Source organism: Octopus sinensis, linkage group LG10 (assembly GCF_006345805.1).
Source record: "Octopus sinensis linkage group LG10, ASM634580v1, whole genome shotgun sequence".
NCBI classification, from domain to species: Eukaryota; Metazoa; Mollusca; class Cephalopoda; order Octopoda; family Octopodidae; genus Octopus; species Octopus sinensis.
In genome coordinates, this window is record NC_043006.1 from 30,617,733 (window position 1) to 30,640,086 (window position 22,354).

Below are 22,354 nucleotides of genomic sequence, written 5' to 3' on the forward strand. Positions count from 1 at the left end.
TTTTTTTCCATGCCAGCATGGGTTAGATGGCTCCCATAATATCTTGTTGCTCACTGTCGTTCATCACCATCTGCCACAACACAATTATAAAATAAACTCGGCCACTCTGCAGTTGTGTTTGTCTGTGACATTTAGTTTTTGATCTGTGGATATTCCTCTTAACTGCAACTACTTCAAAGCTTAGACTCATTGTATCTTATTGTGCCATTAATTCTAAAGGGATTCTTTGCGTTAGGATTAAAGACTCCTCTCTACTTTTGCAACAGGTCTTACTCAGTCTTATGGCTTTTCTTTGGTTGGTTGTCTCTGCTGTGTTTTGCAGAATCTCCTTACTTTTTGTGTGGAAAATGGCTTACCCTTCCTGTCATTTCACATGTGCAGGTATGACTGTGTGTAGTAAGGAGCTTGCTTCCTAACCACATGGTTCTGGGTTCAGTCCCACAGCTTGACACCTTGGTCAAGTGTCTTCTACTATAGTCCTGGCTGACCAACACCTTGTGAGTGAGTGGACTTAGGGGACAGAAATTAAAGAGGCAAGTCACATATAAGTGTATGAGTGTGTGTGTGTGTGTGTGTGTGTGTGTGTGTCCACACACTGCTGCTTGACTATTGGTGTTGGTATGCTTATGTCCTGTAACTTAGCAGTTTGGCAAAAGAAACTGATAGCATAAGTATCAGGCTTAAAAAATATGGACATCCAGGTTGATTCATTTGGCTAGAAATCCTTCAAGGTGGTGCCTCAGTATGGCCACAGTGTAATGACTAAAACAAGTAAAAGATAAAGACCTCTATTCTTCTTTCCACTTTGTATGTGTGTTTATATTGATGTATATATGTAAGTAATTAAATTTATTTGTGTATATGCAGTGTATGCAATATTAGTGCTTGTGTTGTTGTTGTTTTTGTTGGTCTGGTCCGAACGCTGTGTCTGCGCCATGTATGTTTGTCTGTATGTACTAATGTATGTTATTATATGTAAAAATGGTGTATATGTTGGCAAGTGTATGTTTACGTGCGTCTGTGTAAGATTGTGTGTGTGTATGCATATATATTATGTGTGTGTATTGTATGTATGCATACATGTGTGTGTGTGTGTGTGTGTGTGTGTGCAGCAAGTGTGTTTTATAGTTGCAATGAGCCATGACTCACTTGCGTATTTGGTTGAAATTCAACAAATGAGATATTGGTGTTTCTTTGTCTGCAGCTGAATGGAAGATGAGTGCAGCTTCATTGTTGCATGAGCAGCGTGTTGAATGGCAGAATGGATGCAGTGGGAAACAGACTTACACAAGCACACACACACACACACACACACGCATGTACACGCATGGAAACATCTGTATGTATATGTGCATTTATATATTCGTTTGTCTGTCAGTCGAAGCGTCATCATCATCGTCAATATTATCATTTAATGTCCATTTTCCGCACTGGCATGGGTTAGATGGTTTGACTGGAGCTGGCAAGGTCAGGGGCTGCACCACGCTCCCATTGTCTGTTCTAGTATGGTTTCTACTGCTGGATGTCCTTCCTAATGCCAACCACTTTACAGAGTATAATAGGTGCTTTTTACATGGCACCAGCACTGTACTTTTTATGTTTTAGGATATCTATACATATACACACATACATCATCATCATCATCATCATTATTATCATCATCATCACGTCCACTTTTCTATGCTTGCATGGGTTGCACAGAATTTATTGAGGCACATTTTCTACAGCTGGATGCTCTTCCTGTTGCCAAACTTTATTAGTTTAGTCATGGGACTGCAGCGAGGCGGTTTGTGAAGAAGTAGCAGAAGAGCTCAACTGAGCCAACGGTGTTTCTCAAATTGATGCTAAGTGGAGGAATCCTTGAAGATCAATGGTCAGGATCACCAAGTTCTATCAAGAGAGCAACTACAATGCATCCAGAGGGTTGGTGGCCATGGTTGTGTAATCAGCCAATGAAATCATTATGACTCAAGGCCCTAATTCAAATTCATAATAATGAACTTGGATGGTGACAAGAGAGTCTCAGGAATCTACAAAAGCAGCATGACCAAAACGAAGATATATATTGACCTCTTGTGATCTATATTCCTGTAACACACAATACTACCCTCATGCTTCAATTCATGTTATGAAGGCAGTGAGCTGGCAGAAATTGTTAGCACACCAAGCGAAATGCTTTGCGGTATTTCATTTGCCGTTATGTTCTGAGTTCAAATTCCACTGAGGTCGACTTTGCCTTTCATTCTTTCGGGGTTGATTAAATAAGTACCAGTTACACACTGGGGTCAATGTAATTGACTGAATCCTTTTTCTCTTGTTTGTCCCCTCTATGTTTAGCTCCCTGTGAGTAATAAAGAAATAAATACATACATGTCATACTCTCACCTTGTTCTAGTTGTTTGCCTATCTATTGGTTTATTCTATTGCACACATCCTGGCTCAATTGAAACTCTGCCTTTAGCTAATCCTCATTAGGCAGCCGCAACATCCTTGCATTTCAATCTGCAAATCAAGTTGGAGGTTTAAGCAGCAATGCTAATTGCATTTACCTTACATCATCAGATGCAACATTAACTGAGTTTTATAAATATATATCTTAGATAACTTAAATTAGTTTTGGCTGTTATCAGCCCAGGCCATGACTAACTTAATAGCACCACCTGGAAAAGTCTTTTAATTAATTATTTCAGGATACCATGGACCACTCAAGCAGAGAGTTGTTGTTGGCTGAGATGTGTCCAAGTGTAGGTGTCTTACCCAGTATTTTGTGGAGGAATTTGTCCAGGTACTTTTTGAAAGTTGTGGAGTCTTTTTCTACTTTAATCTCTTTCAGGATAACATTGAAAGAACAGGACCGTTTGCAGTGGAGAAATTATGTTGCAATGTTCTTATGTGATGTGATCTCGACCTTTGTAGGGAATGCATTGCTTGGGGTCCTAATCTTGGGTGAATTGTAAACATAAAACTGATATCATTTGGATAATATTGGTAGAATATTTTCCACATTGTGCAAATAATGTATCGCTCATAGCTGTGTTGCAGAGAATAGTTTCAGCTGTTTAACCCTTTTGTTATTGTATTAATTTTGAGATGCTCTGTGTTTGTTTCAATTACTTTAAATATAACAAAGAATTTAGTAAAATAACTTAGTTATCTTTCAGCTAGTGTTAGGAACATAAATTGTGACTAAGGTTTGGTGGAAGACTTTAATTCAAAGCTTATGAAAACAAGACATTTGTACTCGGAGCCAGAGCTGGTTTCAGCCGGGTTGGTAATGTTATTGGATTCTCATTAGTGATGTCTCCATCCATTGGCCAATCCCAGAGATAGAACCACAGCCTATCTGTTTATCATCATCATCATCATCAATACTCAGCAATTACAGTCGCTACTAATTTGCATACCATACTAACTAAATGTATGTAAGTGCATGTATGTATTTATATATGCTTTTATGTATGTATATGTGCGTGTATATTTATATTATATACACACGCATCATATATGCATCTGTGTGTGTGTGTGTGTGTGTCTGTGTGTATGCATTTATATATATCATTTAATGAATTGGAAAGTGTGCGTTTTATACACAGCTTTCCAAGAATCATTCTCTCTTTGGTCCAGATCCTCTTCATTGAGAGAATGGATTATCCTTGGAATGTAATTTTCCCAATGATAGAAGAGCTTCAAAATGCAATGGATGCTTGATTTTGAAATTCCTGTCTCAAGACTTGCTTGTCAAAACGGATTTTCTTGAACTCAGGCAACAAGTTTCTAACACCGTTTTCCATTTGCTGAGGTTGTTGGTGTCCACAAGTCTTCCAAAACATTTCTTGTGGACATTCAGAACTGCTCCATCTACTTCAAACTCATCTCTAATTCAAGTGATGGTAAGCTGCAACAGTAGATCTGTTTGAAACTCCCTCCTAAACTCTCTTCTTTGCTCTTGGACTGCATTGAGTTATCATTAACTGTTTAAGTGTGTATACATTTGGGGGTGGGGGGACACCTTATATACATACATACACACATGGAGATGTGTGTAAATATACAGACACGCAGACACATACATGTGCACATATGTCTATATTTGTGGATAGTGAAATAGATAGATTGATAATGTATAATTTGGAGAAGTGATATATAGAGTAACGGGTGGGTGGGGGAAGGGTAAGGTGTAAGTGCAGCGAAGGGATAGAGAGATGGTGTTAGATGTGTGGGGTAATGGAAAGGGAGCGATAAATATCATTGGAAGATTTAAAGAAAGAGGGAGGATGAGTGGGGTGAGAGATGGATAAATGAATAGTTTATTCATTTGAGCTGTGGGGGGAGGAGTGAGGAGGAGTAGGTAGTGTAAAGATGGGGGCGGGGGAGGAAGGAGGAAAGTGCTTCATTAGATTGCTGGGTGGAAGTATGGGGGTGGAGGTGGGGGAGCATAAGGATAAGTAAATAGGGGAGAAGTTGAATATGGGTGGTTGAGTTGACTGATGGCAGGAAGTGATGGAGACAGGAAAGCGATGGAGATTGAAAAAGACAGGAAAGATAGATGTATTGAAAGATAAGTTGGGAGATAATTTAAGGAGAGAGAGAGAGAGAGGGGGGAGGGGAGTGATTATCTTGAAGTAATAAAAAAGATTTTCCTTCTTTTCAAAAGAGAGGCTATAAGGAGAGAGAGAGGGGGGAGGGTCCTGTGCCAGGATTCTGGTGCAGTGAAAAGGAATGGATGTCATGAGTTGTGTTAAGATGTTGTCTCTGAAGTGATGAGGAAGTCTGAGGAAAAATAAGCCAAGAAAAGTGCAAGTTGAGAAGCTCACTTTGCAACCATGTGGTTTCAAGTTCAATTCCACTCCACAACTACACCTTGGGTAAGTTTCTTTGCCTGTAGTCCCCCTCTTGGGCCGGCTAATGTTGTATGAATGAGGAGGAATCTGATTGATGGAAACTGTGTGGAAGCCCATCGTTTCTTTTAGCTTTTATCTTTTATTGTTTCAGTCATTAGACTGTGGCCATGCTGGGGCACCACCTTGAAGGGTTTTAGTCAAACAAATCAATCCCAGGACTTATTTTTTTAAGACTGGTTCTTTGTCTATTGGTCACAAAGTCAGCAATTTTTAGGGCGGGACGTTATGTGATGGCATTGACAGAAGTACTTGATTCTGCTATATTTTTATTCTGTGAAATTCTGGAGGGGAGAAAGGCAAAGTCAACCTCCATGGGATTTGAACTCATAATGTTAAGAACTGGAAGAAATTCTGAAAAGCAATTTCTGCTGTAAACATTTTGCCAGTGTGTTGTCTTTATTATAATGATCGTTTCTAACCTCAGCAGAAGGTTAACAATTTTGCCGGGTGGAGGATTAAGGGTTAGGGATTGGTTGATATCATTGACCCCAGTCCTTCACTTGTACTTTGATTCATTGAACTCTGGAGGGAAGACGTCAACATTGATCTTGACACAGTTTGAACTTAGAACAGAAAGAAACAAGGCAAATGTCGCAAGGCATTTTTCTGATGTCAGTCGTTCACCCTTTAATAATAATTATAATAATAAGCCTTTCTATTATAGGCACAATGCCTGAAATTTTAGGGGAGGGTGTTAAGTTGATTACAATGACCCCAGCATGTAACTGGTACTTAAATGATCAACCCCGAAAGGATGAAATGCAAAGTCGACCTTGGTGGAATTTGAACTCTGAATGTAATTATAATAATCATTAGTCTTGTCCCCAAAATAGTTGTGACATGATGAAGTAGCAAAAATGCTACATTGGAATCTATGTGAAAGGTGGGGTCTAGAGAGAGGCCAGGTATGGTATGAGCACAAACCAGAGAGAGTGGTGGAGTTGGAGACCTGCAAAATATCTTGAGTACGGAATATACTGGCTATGGAAAATGAAGAAAGTGAAGAGAGTGCCAATTATTGTTGGGTCCTTGGGGACAGTATCAGAAGGTATCAAGAGGAATATAAAGGAAATCGGAATAGAGTGCCCAGTAGAACTGTTACAAAAGGTTTATCTCCTTGGCACAGCCAATAATCAGGAAAGTATTAGTTGAAAAGAACAGATAGCATGGTACTATAGGCTGCAAGTGGCAAGACTTTGTGATGAAAATAATAATCATGATAATTCTTTCTACTATCGGCAGCAAAAGGCCTGAAATTAGTTGGTGAGGAGGTTAGTTGATTAGATTGACCCCAGTGCGTGATTGCTAATTATATTGTTGACCTTGAAAGGATTAAAAGTAAAGTTATTTAAAGTTCCGGCACAAGACAAGGCAATATTTTGGAGGGATTAGGGGTTAGTTGATTACATTGACTCCCCCCCCCCAACTTGTCCTTTATTTTATTGACACTAAAAGAGATGAAAGACAAAGTTGACCTCAACAGCATTTGAACTCAGAACATAAGGAACTGAATGAAAGGCTTCATGGGATTTTGTCCTGTGTTCCACCGATTCTGCCAATAACATAAACTTCCTATATTGGCACAAAACCATGTCAAAGATTGAATGAATTCCTCAGGATCTTATTTGCAGCACTTTGGGCAAATGTTTTCTATAACTCTGAGTTGACCAATTCCTTGTGAGTGAATTAGATAGACGGAAACTGTGTAGAAGCCTGTCATATATATATTATTTTGTTTATGTTGCATGTATCTGAAGATGACAAAGTTATCAGCTTTACATTTTGTGGGTCCTGAGGTGACTTATTAGGCCAATTTTGTCAGGGAGTATGGGGTTACAACAGGTGGGGGTACCTAATAGCAGAGTCAAGACTGTTGGACTCTTGGTTTCCATGCAGCTCTCTTCTCTTTATTTGCTCTGCTCATGTCAGATTCACAGTACTGTACTCCAGAGTGCACAGCCCTATGCCACAGGGAGCCATCTTGAGCAAAAGGGTCCCAAGACTACTCGAAGCTACACTTTTCCAAGGTTATATGTATGTGTGTATGTCTTTGTATTTCACCGCCCCCCCCCCCCCACTATCACTGACAACTGGAAGGTTGGAAGAATGCAAGGCCCCAGATCAAAACCCCAACTTTCTTCTCCTTCCACTTACAACATTTTAGGAAGTGATTCTCTTTTTGTGAATGGCAAGACATGATTCTACCTGTTTTAGAAATGGAGGAATAAAAGAAAAAGTTCACTCCTAACATTGCCAAAGACATCCAGTTGACAGTTGTGGATGGTTCTTAGTTGGAACTCTGCTTATTTCAAATTTAGGAAGAACCAGAAGAGAAAACACAAAAATACTGGGAGTAGGTACTGAATGATAAATGGTGGGAGGATTCTTTTCCATCTCCTTTAGCCATTCGAAACTTTTTTTTTTATTAGTCATCATCATCACCATCATCATCATTTGTAGCATCAGCAGAAGCAGTAGTAGTGGTAGTAGTTAATATGAGAGTAGCAGCAGCTGATGCACTGATGTTGAGGGGTAGGATTGGGGTGTTAATGGTAGTGCCAGTAGTAGTAGTAGTACTAGTAGTAGTAGTAGTAGTAGTAGTTGCTGTTGTTGTTGTAACAACTTGGTTCTCATTGCTTGCTATTTAGTCCCAGGTCAGAGCTATGATCAAAGGCATTCCAACTGTGACTATCCTGTCTTTCTCCAGGTTCACATTTAATGTACCCTCTTTTAAGAGAGTTGTGATTTGAGAGAGATATTTTAGCTGCTATTTCTAGCGAGTAAGTAACCATGTAGTGGCTCCCTCAGCAGAGGTAGCAAAACTATTGATAGTTATTACTAAAGAGAAATAATAAATATTGTTGTCATCATCATCACCATCATCATCATTTTTATCATCATCACTACCACACCACCCTCACCAACATCATCACCATCATCATCGTTTTTATCACCACCACCACCACCATCGTCATCATCACAACCACTACCTTCACAATCACCATCCTCATCATCGTCATCATCACCACCACTACCACACCATCATCACCATCATCATCGTTTTTATCACCACCACCACCACCGTCATCATCACAACCACTACCTTCACCATCACCATTCTCATCATCATCATCATCACAACCCTCACCAACATCATCGTTTTTATCACCACCACCACCACCACCACCATCATCACAACCACTACCTTCACCATCACCATTCTCATCATCGTCATCATCACCACCACTACCACACCACCCTCACCATCATCATCACCATCATCATCGTTTTTATCACCACCACCACCACCATCATCATCACAACCACTACCTTCACCATTACCATCCTCGTCATCGTCGCCACCACTACCACACCACCCTCACCAACATCATCATCGTCATAAATAACAACAATGACAGCTAAGAGCAATATTTCTCATTCAGCTCATGTGGTGTTTTGGGCTTGGCTGCTCTTTTGGGTGGAGTGAGAGATGAGTCGACTGAAAGCTGAACTTGTGCCACCCACCTACTAAACTAGATATTTCTATCTCTTGTGTCATCCCATGTAGGTGCAGGCGTGGCAGTGTGGCTGATAAGCTTGCTTCCCAACCACATGGTTCTGTGTTCAGTCCCACTGCTTGGCACTTGGACAAGTGTTTTCTACTATAGCCCCAGGCCAACCAAAGCCTTGTGAGTGGATTTGGTAGATGGAAACTGAAAGAAGTCCGTCGTATATGTGCGTGTGTGTGTGTGTGTGTCTTTGTGTGTGTGTGTGTGTGTGTGTTTGTCTCCTTACCAATGCTCAATGTCCCTGTAACTTAGCAGTTTGGCAAAAACGTAAATAAAATAAGTACCTGGCTTAAAAAGGAATTAAGTCTTGGGGTTAATTCTTTTGACTAAAATTTCTCCAAGTTGGTGCCCCATGCCAGCCCAGTAGATGGTTGCTTTGGAGTTGTTACAGCATGCAGCCATTGTGTTATCAGAAGAGGTGACTGCAAGGCATGAAAACTTCCAAACAACGGACTACTGAGCCAATCTAAATAAGCTGTTGCACCTTATGTTGATATTGAGTACTTCTCAGCATCGTTACTCATCAATGGACAAGCATACACACACACACATGCGCACTGAGTGCTACTCAGCATCCAATTCAGTCTCCAATCCAGATGACACCATTTAATGTCTGTTTTCTGTGCTGGCATGGGTTAGACAATAGATATATTGTTTTATTCTTTTACTTGTTGTCTCAGTCATTTGACTGTGGCCATGCTGGAGCACCATGCCCTGAAGGGTTTTAGTCAAACAAATTGAGCTCAGGACTAATTTTTAAAATCTAGTGCTTATTCTATCAGTCTCCTTTGGAGAACCACTAAGTTATGGGGATGTAAATACACCAACACTGGTTGTCAAGTGGTGATGTGGTGGGGACAAACATAGATGTGTGTGTGTATATATATATATATATATATATACCAAGTTGGTGGCTGATCAAAATTTACTCTAAGTTAAAAAGTGAGAGAGAGAAAATCACACATACATCCTAATGTATGTGGCCCTGTGGTTAGGATATTGATAGATCATGAGTTCAATTCCCAGACCAGGTAGCCCGTTATGTTCTCGAGCAAAATATTTCATTTCACTTTGTTCCAGTTCACTCAGCTGTAAATAGGATAAACCTGCAACAGAATACCCTTCCAGTCAAGGGAAATGTTGGCCTGCCTGCCTAGCCACAGGGGTGACATCATACAAAAGCTAAAATGATGCGAAACACATTGTGATCAGCGATGTATAACAACATCCGTCAGTCTGGTTGATCATGTGATGTGTGTGTGTATATATATCGGGGGAGAGAGAGTAATATAGGGAAATCAGTGATACTGATTACAGGAAAATACTTCAAGAAAGTAATTTGCATATGATGAAATCCACTTACAGTAGAATCTCAGATACACACACACACACACACAGAAACCATCTGCAAGTCCACAGCTGTAAGTGGGATTAACACAATCTTAAGCTGGGGAGAACAGGATAAGGCATTATGCACCAATTGATAAAAGCAATCTCTTAAAAAGCAAAAAATAGAATTGGTTATTTGCCAAAGTGTGTGTGTGTGTGTGCGTGTATAACTCTTTTTAAGAGTGGGGTCCTTTTTTTTCATGTCTCCTTTAAACAATGGAATGGTGCAGTCTGAAGGTGCATATCCAGATTTCTTGTTATTTCCAAACCAGGGATGAATGCTTGTAACAATGAACTCTTCAAAAAGTATTGTTACATTTGATGCCACTAAGCCATTTGTCAAATTCTTCTACAACCAACCCTAACCTATTGCTTCAGTGCAGATTATTTATGTGCAGAGCATCAACCAAGTCAACCTTGGAGTCCATGGTTATTAGCACTACTACTTGTCCCTTTGCAAATCCCATCATCATCATCATTATCATCATCATCATCACCATCACCACCATCATTATCATCATCACTGGCATCATCATCATCATCATCATCATTACTGGCATCATCATCATCATCATCATTTATATATAAATATATATATAAACAGATAAAGAATGTGGGTACAAACTGTTAACTTCTAATTTTTTTCCTCTTTGACTAAAAAAAAAATTCTTTTTAATATTTGATAAAGATGGATACATTGAAACTGGTTATATTTTAAATCACTCACTCTAACAAAAATATTAAACATTCTCTAAAATATACTTCTGTGCCTTTTCCAACTTACTTTTTTCACCATAATTTTAAATTTGTATGGACTGTTAACCCCTTTTCAACTATATTTGTAAAGCCAAGTGAAGTAATAGTTGTGGTTGTTGTTGGTGTCACGTAACGGGCACCTGTGCTAGTGGCATGTAAAAAGCACCTTTTGAGCCTAGGGTCTCATGGAAGCAATAATAGATGACCAAGACCTCTGGTAATAGGCTGTGCTTGAGAAGAAAACCCATCAAGCCAAGTGAAATCATAGTCATGGTAGACACTGGTGTCACACTACTGGCACCCATGCCAGTTGCACGTGAAAGCACCCATTACACTCTGCTGAGTGGTTGGTGTTAGGAAGGTTATCTAGCTGTAGAAACCATGCCAAATCAGACTGGAGCCTGGTGCAGCCCCCCCCCCCCCAGCTTACTAGCTCTGGTTAAACTGTCCAGCCCATGCCAGCATAGACATCATATATATGTATATATATATATATATATATATATATATATATATATATATATATATATATTTATAATAAGATTAGCTCGTATACGAGTGGGTATATATTTGTAAAAAATGAAGTTCGAAAATGCTGCTATATTAGACAAATTTTTAATTTTTATATATACATTATTTATTTAACATGTTTCGGTTCTTGAAATGATGAACCTTATCAAAAAAAATTATATATAAAAAAGATAGTTCATGCTATCAAATATAAAAAAATTCATATATAATATACAATAGAGTCAGACATCAAAAGTTCATATATAGTGAAGTGAATTCATGCTATATGTTTAAATAGTATGATGTAGTAGTTCATAGTGGTGATATGCATTCAATATAAAAAATTGATGTTCTTGAAAAAGCGAGGAATTCATTTTAGATTTTACCTTGAGTAACTGTGATGACTTTTGGTCGGTGTCCGCTCGGACAGTGCTGGCGAACCTTGTGAATTGTTTGGGTTTTATATCACCTGTTAGGTGGCCAGTCCAGCGGAACGTGACGTCATCAACGTTTTGACCAATCGTTTCGTTAGGTGGCTAGTCAAGCAGAACAGGACGTCATCAATATTATGACCAATCAGAATTGGGTCCGACCTATAGCTGTATTAGATCTGCCCCTTGTCTGTATCCCGTTAGGTGGCCAGTCCAGCGTAATGAGACGTCATCACTGCTTTGACCAATCATCCCGTTAGGTGGCCAGTCCAGCAGAACGAGATGTCATCAATGTTTCGATCAATCAGAATCGGGTCTGACCCTTAGCTGTATCGTATGTGGCCAGTCCATCAGGATTAGATCTGTTCGATGAGATCTTTTTATAAATTTTTTTCCCCTTTTTTCCTTAGGCATATTTCCGGCAGTGTGAGTGACTGTTTAAGGTAGCGGCCGTGGTGGAATTTCGCTTCTCCTTTTCGGAGGACCAATCTTTTGTTTTAATATTCCTGGCCCAGGGTGTTTAAACTTGGTCTAAATTTTTTGATGAAATACAGTTCTTTATTTTGGCGTTGCGTGAAGGTTGCGTTGTCACTGAATTTATAAAGCGGGTAAGTTGTAAATTTCAGATTTACATTTCCAGCACATCTATCTATGTGTCCGCTGACTGGTATTTTCCGGTATTCAGGGTTTCTAATTTGGGATTTATGCACCGCCATCCTGTTACGTAAGCTATTTTTTGTATGGCCTATATACTGCCTATTGCAGCCTGCGCATGTTATGCCGTAAATTAAGTTTTCTGATGCGCAGGTTGAAGTTTGCTCTAATGGTGAACTGATGGCCTTGTTCTAGTATAAATTCTGAACCTTCTATCAAGATGACACAGATTCCGCAGTTGGGCCTTCCACATTTTCTAACTGCTGGTTTTGTGGTTGATGTTGAGTGCAGTTTAGCTTGGGTTAAAATCCTTTTCAAGGATTTTGGTTGCCGTTTACTTTTAATGATGGTGTGTGTGTTTCGAGGATCCGGTTCATCTTTGGGTCTCCCTTTAGTAGGGCTGTGCTTTGTAGTATGGTGCTGAAGGCCTCATTGTTGAGTGGGTTGTGTGTAGAGATGTAGGGAAGGGTTTTTAATTGTTCTTTCTTTTTTGGTTTTGTTTGTCTCAGGTCTTCTATACTTAATTTGAGTGCCCTTTGGATTGCACTGTCTATTAGGGGCTGTGGATAGTTTCTATTTGTGAGTGTGGTTCTAAATTCCTGGAGACGTGTGTGTCGGGTGTTTGTGTCTGATATTATGGTGCAGATCCTTCTAGCTAAACAAAAAGGGACATTTATTCTAGTGTGTCATGGGTGGCATGAATCAAAGGGTAGGTATTGTTTGGAGTCTGTCGGTTTATAGTAGATATCTGTCTCTATGTTTTTTGCCGGTTTTCTTAATGAGGATGTCTAAAAATGGTAATTCTTTTTCGTTGTGATCCATCGTGAATTGTATATTATCATTTATTCCATTTAATAGTATTTTAAATTCCTCAAGTTTCTCTATACCTTTGTCCCAGATGATGAAACAGTCATCGAGGTATCTTTTCCAGTTGTTATGGATATAGGTGGCGAAGGTGTTTCCAAATTTCTCGAGTGTTATCTGGTAGAGTATTTTCTCGAGGTATCCCATCACTAGGTTGGCAAAAGATGGTGCAGTACGCGTGCCCATCGCTGTTCCCGATCTTTGTCTGTAGAAATCATTGTCAAAAATAAAATAATTGTTCTCTAAAATAAATCGAAGTCCTTCTATTATAAGGTCTTTGTTTATGCGAGTTGGGAGTTCAAAGGGGTAGTTATTCAGCCAGAAGGTGATCGCTTCTATTCCTAGGTTGTGAGGGATGTTAGAATAAAGATTAACTACGTCGAATGATACTAGAAGGGTTTTCTCATTGACTGTTTTGGGGAGGTGGTTGAGCATATCTATATCGTCTCTTACGTAGCTTTTGATGTGTTTTAGGAAAGGTTTAAGAAGTGTGTCTAAGAAATTGCTGAGGCGGTGAGTCTCACATGCTGGCCCTGCTATTATCGGTCTAAGTTTATGATCATTTGGTGAAGGGATTTTGATGAGTATATCGGTAGATGTTTTGCACGTTTCTCTAATTATTTGGCTTTTGTGTACTTTAGGGATACCATAGAACAAACTCGATTTGCATTTGAAGTTAGTGATGTATTCATACTCCTTGTCCGTGAGTCCTTCTCGGTATGTGTTGATTAATGTCCTTGTGAAGAATCGCACGAGTGGAAATATATATGAAAGAAGGTTTTATATATGCATATATATATATATATATATATATATATATATATATATATATATGCATATATAAAACCTTCTTTCATATATATTTCCACTCGTACGATTCTTCACAACTTTACTTTGTTTTATATATATATATATATATATATATATATCATCATCATCATCATCATCATCATCATCATCATTGTCATTTAATGTCTGCTTTCCATGCTAGCATGGGTTGGATGATTTCACTGAGGACTGGCGAACCAGATCGCTACACCAGGCTCCAATCTTGATCTGGCAGAGTTTCTACAGCTAGATGCCCTTCCTGATGCCAACCACTCTGAGAGTGTAGTGGGTGCTTTTACGTGCCATATATATATATATATATATACACACGCACACTATAATAACAGTAGAGCAGAGTGTTCTGAAGGTGTAGTCACAAAAATAAGAATAAGATGGAGATAGTTTGGAGAGCTATTACCTCTATTGGCAACAAAAGGCCTCCGTGTTCTTCCCCACTCTCTCTCCCTCCCTGCTCTCTCTCACTGAATGAAAGGAAGATTGTATGATGCTTGTGTATGAACAGCAATGCTACATGGTAGTGAAACATAGGCCCTGAATGCTGAGGACATGCGAAAACTAGAAAGAAATGTGTTGGCTGTGCAATGTCATTGTGCATATATGACAAAGTGCGAAGGTATTGAGAGAAGAGTTAGGCATAAGAGGAATGAGATGTAGAGTACAGTAGAGAAGACTCCAACCAGTGGCTGCAACTTGTGGAAGAGGGAGACCCAGAAAGACATGGGATGAAATATTGAAGGCTGGTCTTAAAATGCTGAGATTTAGGGAGATGACAAAGGACCAAGATAATTGGTGATAATTGCTGTGCTTGAGAAGACCCATACACCACAGCTAAAAAATGGTACCCTAAAAGCCCCTTGCTATGCTTGTACCTGTGGTGGTGCCTTGCCCTACCTCCACTCTCCCTTCTCAAGAAATCACCCCATCTCACTCTTTAACATTCACTGCTTCTCTTTCAATGATACGGTTTGGCTGCTGCAATCACCTGAGAACGGAATAGGAATGTAATTTTGTGCCCTTTCTGCTCTCATTATCATCCCTTCCCAGATGCCTCTGCCATCCTCAATATATCAGTTGTCATTCCCAGCATCCTCCCATGTCTGCCACCCTTTACTATAACCACCCTTAAGAACCTTTACATCTCTCTCCCCACACCTCCACCTCACTCACCATGTCCTACTTCCCCATATTTATCATCCATCAGCCGCTCCTATCTTTCTTCCTGTACCCCACCCTCATACTGATATTTCCCATCAAGCCACACTCCCACTCCTCTTCATTGCTCACTACATTCCCCTCCACCTCCATCCCTAACCATCTGGTACTCCCCCTTCCCACCCCTATAACAGTTTCCCTACCCCTCCTCATCCACTACCCATATCATCTCTTGCTTCTTCACAGTTTTGCTCTGGCACTCCATCATTACCATCTTATCTTCTTCCCAGATACTCCCACCCACCCTTATGTAAATGCAGGGTAGCCATTATATCATCTTTATAGCTAGACACTTCTGACTCTGCTTGTTCCTGGCATAATCCCTTTTCTCCATCTTCTCAACCCCCCGCCCCACGACTTGGTTGAGAGGGTTGCTCCCTTTTTCCCCTTCTACTTTTCCTGCCCTTTCCTGTCTTGCAAGTCTCTTGGCAACTCCACTAGTGCTGGTGCCCACATTAAAAGTACCCAGTACACTCTGTAAAGCGGTGGGTATTAGGAAGGGTATCAAGGAGTAGAAATCGTGCCAAAACAAACAAATGGAGTGTGGTACAACCCTGCAGCTTACTGGATTCTGTTAAACCAGTCAACTCATTCCAGTATGGAAAACGGACGTTAGATGATGATGCTGATGGTGGTGGTGGCGGTGGCTTGGCGGCGGCGGTGGGTTTACTTTTCTTTGCTCAATCTTGCTTGAAGGAAGAGGAAGGCACTTTTCATAAAAAAGTGTAACCAATTTTGAGTGAGAGAGGGAAAAGAATCAACACCAGTATTTGAATGATATTCTGCTTATCAACCCTGAAAGGGTGAAAGTCAAGTTAATGCTTTTAGGATTTGATTTCAGAATGCAAAATGTTGACACAGTTATCACAAGACAATGCTCGACAGATCTGCTGTTTATTGTCAGGCCTTATGTTAAAACAGAAGAGAGCACTTAGCTGAGGTAGAGGCATGTTATCAATTCTGGTTGATGATGCTTCAGTAGTATGAATACCATGGGTGACTATGATAAGGACATGTAACTATCTACCATGCTATCAATATATTGGTTTCAAATTTTAGCACAAGGCCAGCAATTTCAGGGGAGTGGGTATGTTGATAACATTGGCCCTGGTGTTCAGCTGGAACTTATTTAATCGATACTGAATGAATGAAAGGCAAAGTTGATCTTGGCAGCATTTGAACTCAGAAATGTTGCTAAGCATTTTGCCTGACTTGCTAATGGTTCTGCCAGCTTGCTACCTTATTTGGTATTAATGTATTACCACAATATAATAGTGTATTACAACCTAGTTTGGTAAGGGCATGTTACCTTGTGTTTTGGTGTTCATCCATTTCTTTAGTAAAACTGGTTGTTGTGTTTCAGTATTGAGATCAGGTGTGTGTGTGTGTGTGTGTCTGAAATTCTTTAATGTGATGGAAGAATATTCCTATAATGAAGAGATGCTGCTGCTGATGATGATTAAATTGTTATATTCTTTATTTACTTCCAGTGCTTGACACAGCTGGACAAGAAGAGTTCAGTGCCATGCGGGAGCAATATATGCGTACGGGTGATGGTTTCTTGCTGGTGTTTTCTGTTACGGATCCACACAGTTTTAACAGCATTACAAATTTCTACACACAAATTTTGCGGGTAAAAGACAGGTGAGTTCTACCCATCCCTTACCAAACAGTAAAAACTGTCTGATTGGTAATCACCAACCCACTCCATTGCTACTCAGAAATGAATGTTTTAATTATTGTTTTGTTAGATACAGCACTAAATCATCCTAAAAAACTGGAATAAACAGGTGTTGGGGTGTAGAAGCTGTAAAATAAGGTTTTGTAGTGATTTGAAATCAAATCCCTGGATATGCAGTCAGACAAGTAAACCATCATAGTTTTACGCAATTGGTCTATTAACCAACCAACCAGCTTGAAGCAATGGCATGAGCAAGCCCTCCACAGACCCGTGTACCCTTAATTAGTTCTCAGGGAGATTCAGTGTGACACAGAATGTGACAAAGCTGGCAATTTGAAATACAAGTACAACTCATTTTTCTCAGCTGAGTAGACTGGAGCAATGTGTCTTGCTCAAGGACACAATGTGCTACTTGAAATTGAACTCATGACCTTACAATTGTGAGCTGAATACCCTAACTACTAAGCCACGTGCCTACGCACGCACGCACACAACACACACACACACACACACACACACACACACTAATAAAGTATATAATACCAATTTCAATTTGTGAAAAAATTCAAAAACAATGTCGGACACAAAAATGTCAGAGTCGTCTCCCTTTATGCCCAAAATCATCAAAACGCTAAACTTGTCAAAAGATAGTTTGGATGTTTTTCTAAAAATTACTCGGGAGAGAAGCGATAGTTTCTATGACCTATTCAGGCCTTCCCAAGCACGGGATATGATGTAATCCAGTTTGAACGTCTATAGGTCAATGTCTTCAGAAAAAGAATGTGAGGAGGCGATGACGGGCTCAAATGCTTGTGACAAAAATACCCAGACAAGTTAGTGATTTTTAGACTGGGCCGTTCGTTAGGGTTGGGGCTAAGGGGCTTAATTCCTTCCCTGGGATCAACTAAACCCAGAGAAAAGTTACAGCTGAGATAAATTAATAGGCACGCTCGCATGCATTGCATGCAGGAAATTGGAAATAAAGTTAGAAAATCATTGATATTAAATTCAGCATATGTTATTTTTGGTTGGAACAATTTAGTAATCAGTTAAAGAAGGACTTCTAACCATTCTAGGGAGTTGGTGATAACAAGAATGAAGCCCATCAAGATGTCAATTGATGGTACATTGTGTTCTTGAGCAAAACACTCCATTTCACATTTCCCATTGCTCTAATCCACTCGGTTCTGAAAGAGCTCCAAGAATAGCTGGAAAGCGAACTCTGTGAAGGTTTGGTGTCCTGTCCGAAGGATTTGGCCATAACCTCAGCTCCTTTTAATTCTGTGGAAACAAGATTAAGCTTTGGCTTTGGGGTCTAGGGCTTAGGGGTTGATGCTGTTGACTTACCCCATCCCGAAACTGCTGGCCTTGTGCCAAAATCTGAAACTAATTTAATAATTATACAATTATAACAAATGTAGTTTTGTCATAAACACTCCCTTTTAAAGCTACTTGTCAAGTTTACTTGTTAACCACCTGTGTTTTATTCACTATTTCTGTTTTATTTTTCTTCTTTTTCTAGAGATTCCTATCCAATGCTTTTAGTTGCCAACAAAGTCGATCTTGTCCATCAACGGAAAATCACTGAAGAACAAGGAAGGGATCTTGCCAACCAGCTCAATGTAAGAGACCTGGCTGTAATATTTATCCAGGCTTGCTTGTTTGCACATACACACACACACACACGCTCTGTCTGTCTCTCCCCTCTCTCTCTCCCTTTCTTTCTCTCCCCTCTCTCTCTCTCTCTGACATGCACACACATCATCATCATCATCATTTAATGTTTCTTTTCTATGCAGGTATGGGTTGGACAGTTTGACAAGAGCTTAGGCTCCAGTTGTCTGTTTTGGCATGGCTTCTTTGACCGGATGCCCTTCCTGATGACAACCACTTTACAGAGTGTACTGGGTGCTTTTTACGTGGAACCAGTAGGGTTGCCAAGTAGCTTGCAAGACAACAATCTTTCAACTGAGAGAGAGAGTGTGTGATATTTAATTAAAAAATCTTTTTAATTGAGGCATCTTTGTTCATTTCTCTCTCTTTCTCTTCTTTCTGTTGAAGAATGTTGGCTCAAAACAAAAAGATTTTTCCTTCTAATTTTCCTCAGTGTAAACCTGATACATTCTTTGTGCTACTTTACCTTGTTTTTGTGCTTTATATAATTTTTGCACCACATAAACATATATATACATATATTTTTTTCAAAATGTAACTACATGTGGATTATTGGCGATTTTTTTTTCCTCCATCTTCTTTTTCTCTTGGACTTTCCTGTTTCTGAAGAAGAGCTTTGCTTGAAACTTAAAACAACTTTTTTTTCCTTCCCTAAGCATCTTTTAATACTTTGCATGTATCACGTCCTTGCGTTGCTGTTTTTTCTTCATTTTTTTTCATTAATTAGGGCTGAAACATGTAAAAGAATAAAAGAATATATATATATATTGATATCTGTATCTCTGTCTGTTTGTCTACATACACACACTTTCTTTTACATTGTTACATTTAAAAGGATGATCATCTTAGCTATTTATCTCTATGCAAGTCAGTTATACACTGGGGTCAATGTAATCATGTCACTCCCTCCCTACCATCTTCTAGCTGTGTGTCTATATTACATACAGTCACTATCATTAGGTGATGATGATGATGATGATGATGATACAATGACCGAGTGCTAGAGACACTGGAACTTGTATTTATGGACCATAGCTGGAATCACCTAATGTGCTTAAGCAGGATATTCAACTCCCCTTATCTAATAAATCTTTTTTCTTCTTTGCACATGTTAAGTTCTCAACAAACTGAGTCTGTGATCTCATTTCTATTCTTGGCTTCAATTATTTCCATTTCTTAATGTTTCTTTTTTCAATATTGTAATAATTAAACAATTATCATTTATTTATTTTTTAATTTCTTTCTTTCTCAGATCCATTACATAGAAACCAGTGCAAAAGACCCACCCCTCAACGTCGATGCAGCATTCCATCAAGTTGTCCGAATTATTCGGTAAGTGACTTCTTTTTGAAAGGAATTTGCAAATATTTGATCAATGTTAACTTGTCTTCACACCATCCTGAATATCACCATCATCACCATCATCATCATTTAATGTCTGTTTTCCATGTTGGCATAGGTTGGACGGTTTGACAGGAACTGGTAAGACCAGGGGTTGCACCAGGTTCCATTGTCTGTTGTGGCATGGCTTCTGCAGCTGGATGCCTTTCCTTGTGCCAACCACATTACAGAATGTACTAGATGCTTTTTATGTGGTACCATCACCAGTGCATGGCAAAACTCTGCCACCCAACCAAAGAGTGTGTGTGTGATAGTCTTCCAATCACTGATGCATGTTTTTCAGGACATTGTTGGAGAACTCAGCAAAAACTTGTTAATGATGCATTGCTGTAGATCCACCTGATGAAGATATACACAGGACGACCATTATCAACTGGTCCTGTATGGACATTGAATGTTGTTCCTGATCTCCGTGTGGGTCTGTAATGGCTATTATCAACAAATTGGGCAAATTTGAGCAAGCTTGACCAGATAACTTGGCATAGAAAATGTAAAAATGAGTTATTTTATTAAAAATGCATATAAATTTTTTATCATTTTCAAAATTAAAATATCCAGATATTCCAAGCATAGTCATGGAAAGGCTGTCTGCCATGGAGTAAAGGTTTATCTCTCGACAATCAGAGGCTATGATATTGTTTTATTGAAGCCATTTGATTTCATTCAAGTTTAAAATAAACTGTGAACATCAGGACATCCTGTATTTTTGTCCACTAAAGATATAAGAAACCAATCTATTAAGTTAAGTGCTATCTCTCAAAGTAGATGGAACACATGGAAGTGGGAGATCCAGGAAGACATGGGATGAAGTACTGAAGCATGATTTCAGTACACTGAACCTTTCAGAAGAGATGACAAAGGACCGAAATGCCTGGTGCCTTGTTATGCTCAAGAAGACCTGTATGCCAAAATGATTGGCCTGCAAGAGTCCTGTGCTGGTGCCATGTAAAAGCATCCAGCACACTCTGTAAAATGGTTGGCATTAGGAAGGGCATCCAGCCATAGAAACCCTGCCAAATCAGACTGGAACCTGGTGCAGACCCCTCGCCCCCAGCTTGCCAGCTTTGATCACACCGTCCAGTTCATGCCAGCATGGACAACAGACGCTACATGACGATGATGATGTATAGAGTTAGGTGAAATAAACATCAGAAACACTTCGCTCCTTGCAGAAAATGCAGGAGCTCCTCAGAGGTTTTGCAATCTCTTTTAAATGCATTGCAATGCTGGAAACCTTTACGTATCATCAGCAAGTATCTCAGGGTCATAAGCGTTTCGTCCCTTAGCCTTTCCACTTCACCTGAATGGGGGCAGCAAGGACTGAGCCAGTTTTTACCTATGGAAGGGTTCCACTTGAGGTCTTTTATGAACCATAAGCTATGCTGAGCTAGTTTCAGCTGCCAGGCCCATTATTTCCTTGATGGCTGTCTTCAGTTGTCTGGGTTCTAGACCTATCTTCTGCAGGAAATAGCACACTAAACTAGATGGAAAGCCACAGCAGCTGACTGATGGCTGGAAGCCATCACTTGAAACAAGTTTAAAAGAGAGAGATTCAGTTAACCGGAGTTCTTGATTTTATTATTGATGGTCATCAAAATGAAATACATAATTATGCTGGTTTCATTTTACAGATACTGCTCCTATTTCATTTCTGTTGTTGTTTAGCCCTAGGTCAGACCTGATCAAGCACATCTGTGATCAAAGACGTTCCAGCCATGACCATCGCTTCGTTTTGTATGTCTAGGATTTGATGTAAGGGGAAAATTTAGATGCTTTTCTCTCATTTAAGACTGGAGAGTGTGGTTTAAGAGATGTAGAGGTTCTCTCCCTTGTCAGTTCTTTTTATTTCATATTTGTATGACTAACTGGAAGAAAACTGCATAAAATAATAATGAATGAAACTATTGTATACAATGCTCAGGTGCACCACAAGTTTAAATATTTAAACTTACAATTTTTAAAAATTATTTTACTGACATCTACTTTTCTATGCTGGCATGGTTGGATGGGTTTTTTTGCAACCAGATGATAGCCTTCTTGTCACTAAATCTTTAAGTCATCTTTTTATGATAGGGATGTGATGTACCACTTCTAAAACTGAATTCTAGCATAAGTCAGGACCGATTCCACTGCTTACCTTTACATTAATTTAACATCCTTGATACAAAGAAAATCACAACAAGCAATTTTAGGCTGCCTTAATTAAATTTAACCAGCATTCTTATGCAAACTTGATTTTTTTTTATATTAAGGATAATCTCAGAAATGGTAAGTTATTGATGCTTGGTAATTATTAAGACTCTCATTCATAATATAATCAGAAAGGAATATTTGTGTGCTGTGATGTGATATAAGCTGCACGTCACATCTCTGCACATCAACAAACAATTCTTCTAATCTTATAACAATTATTAACTGCTAAGAAAATTCCTTCCAACAGTGTTGAATTTTTGGGTCAAGAAT

General features: G+C 39.3%; 1 protein-coding gene across 1 annotated transcript in view; it reads left to right on the forward strand.

Annotated features, from left to right (window-relative positions):
• The window catches only part of LOC115216509 (ras-related protein M-Ras), a 49,268-nt gene that overhangs the window by 25,177 nt on the left and 1,737 nt on the right, over positions 1-22,354 (forward strand). Inside the window, exons 2-4 of the mRNA XM_029785945.2 lie at positions 16,626-16,779; positions 18,339-18,438; positions 19,743-19,822. Coding sequence (XP_029641805.1) covers positions 16,626-16,779; positions 18,339-18,438; positions 19,743-19,822 — 334 coding nt within the window. The remainder of the gene's footprint in view (positions 1-16,625; positions 16,780-18,338; positions 18,439-19,742; positions 19,823-22,354) is intronic.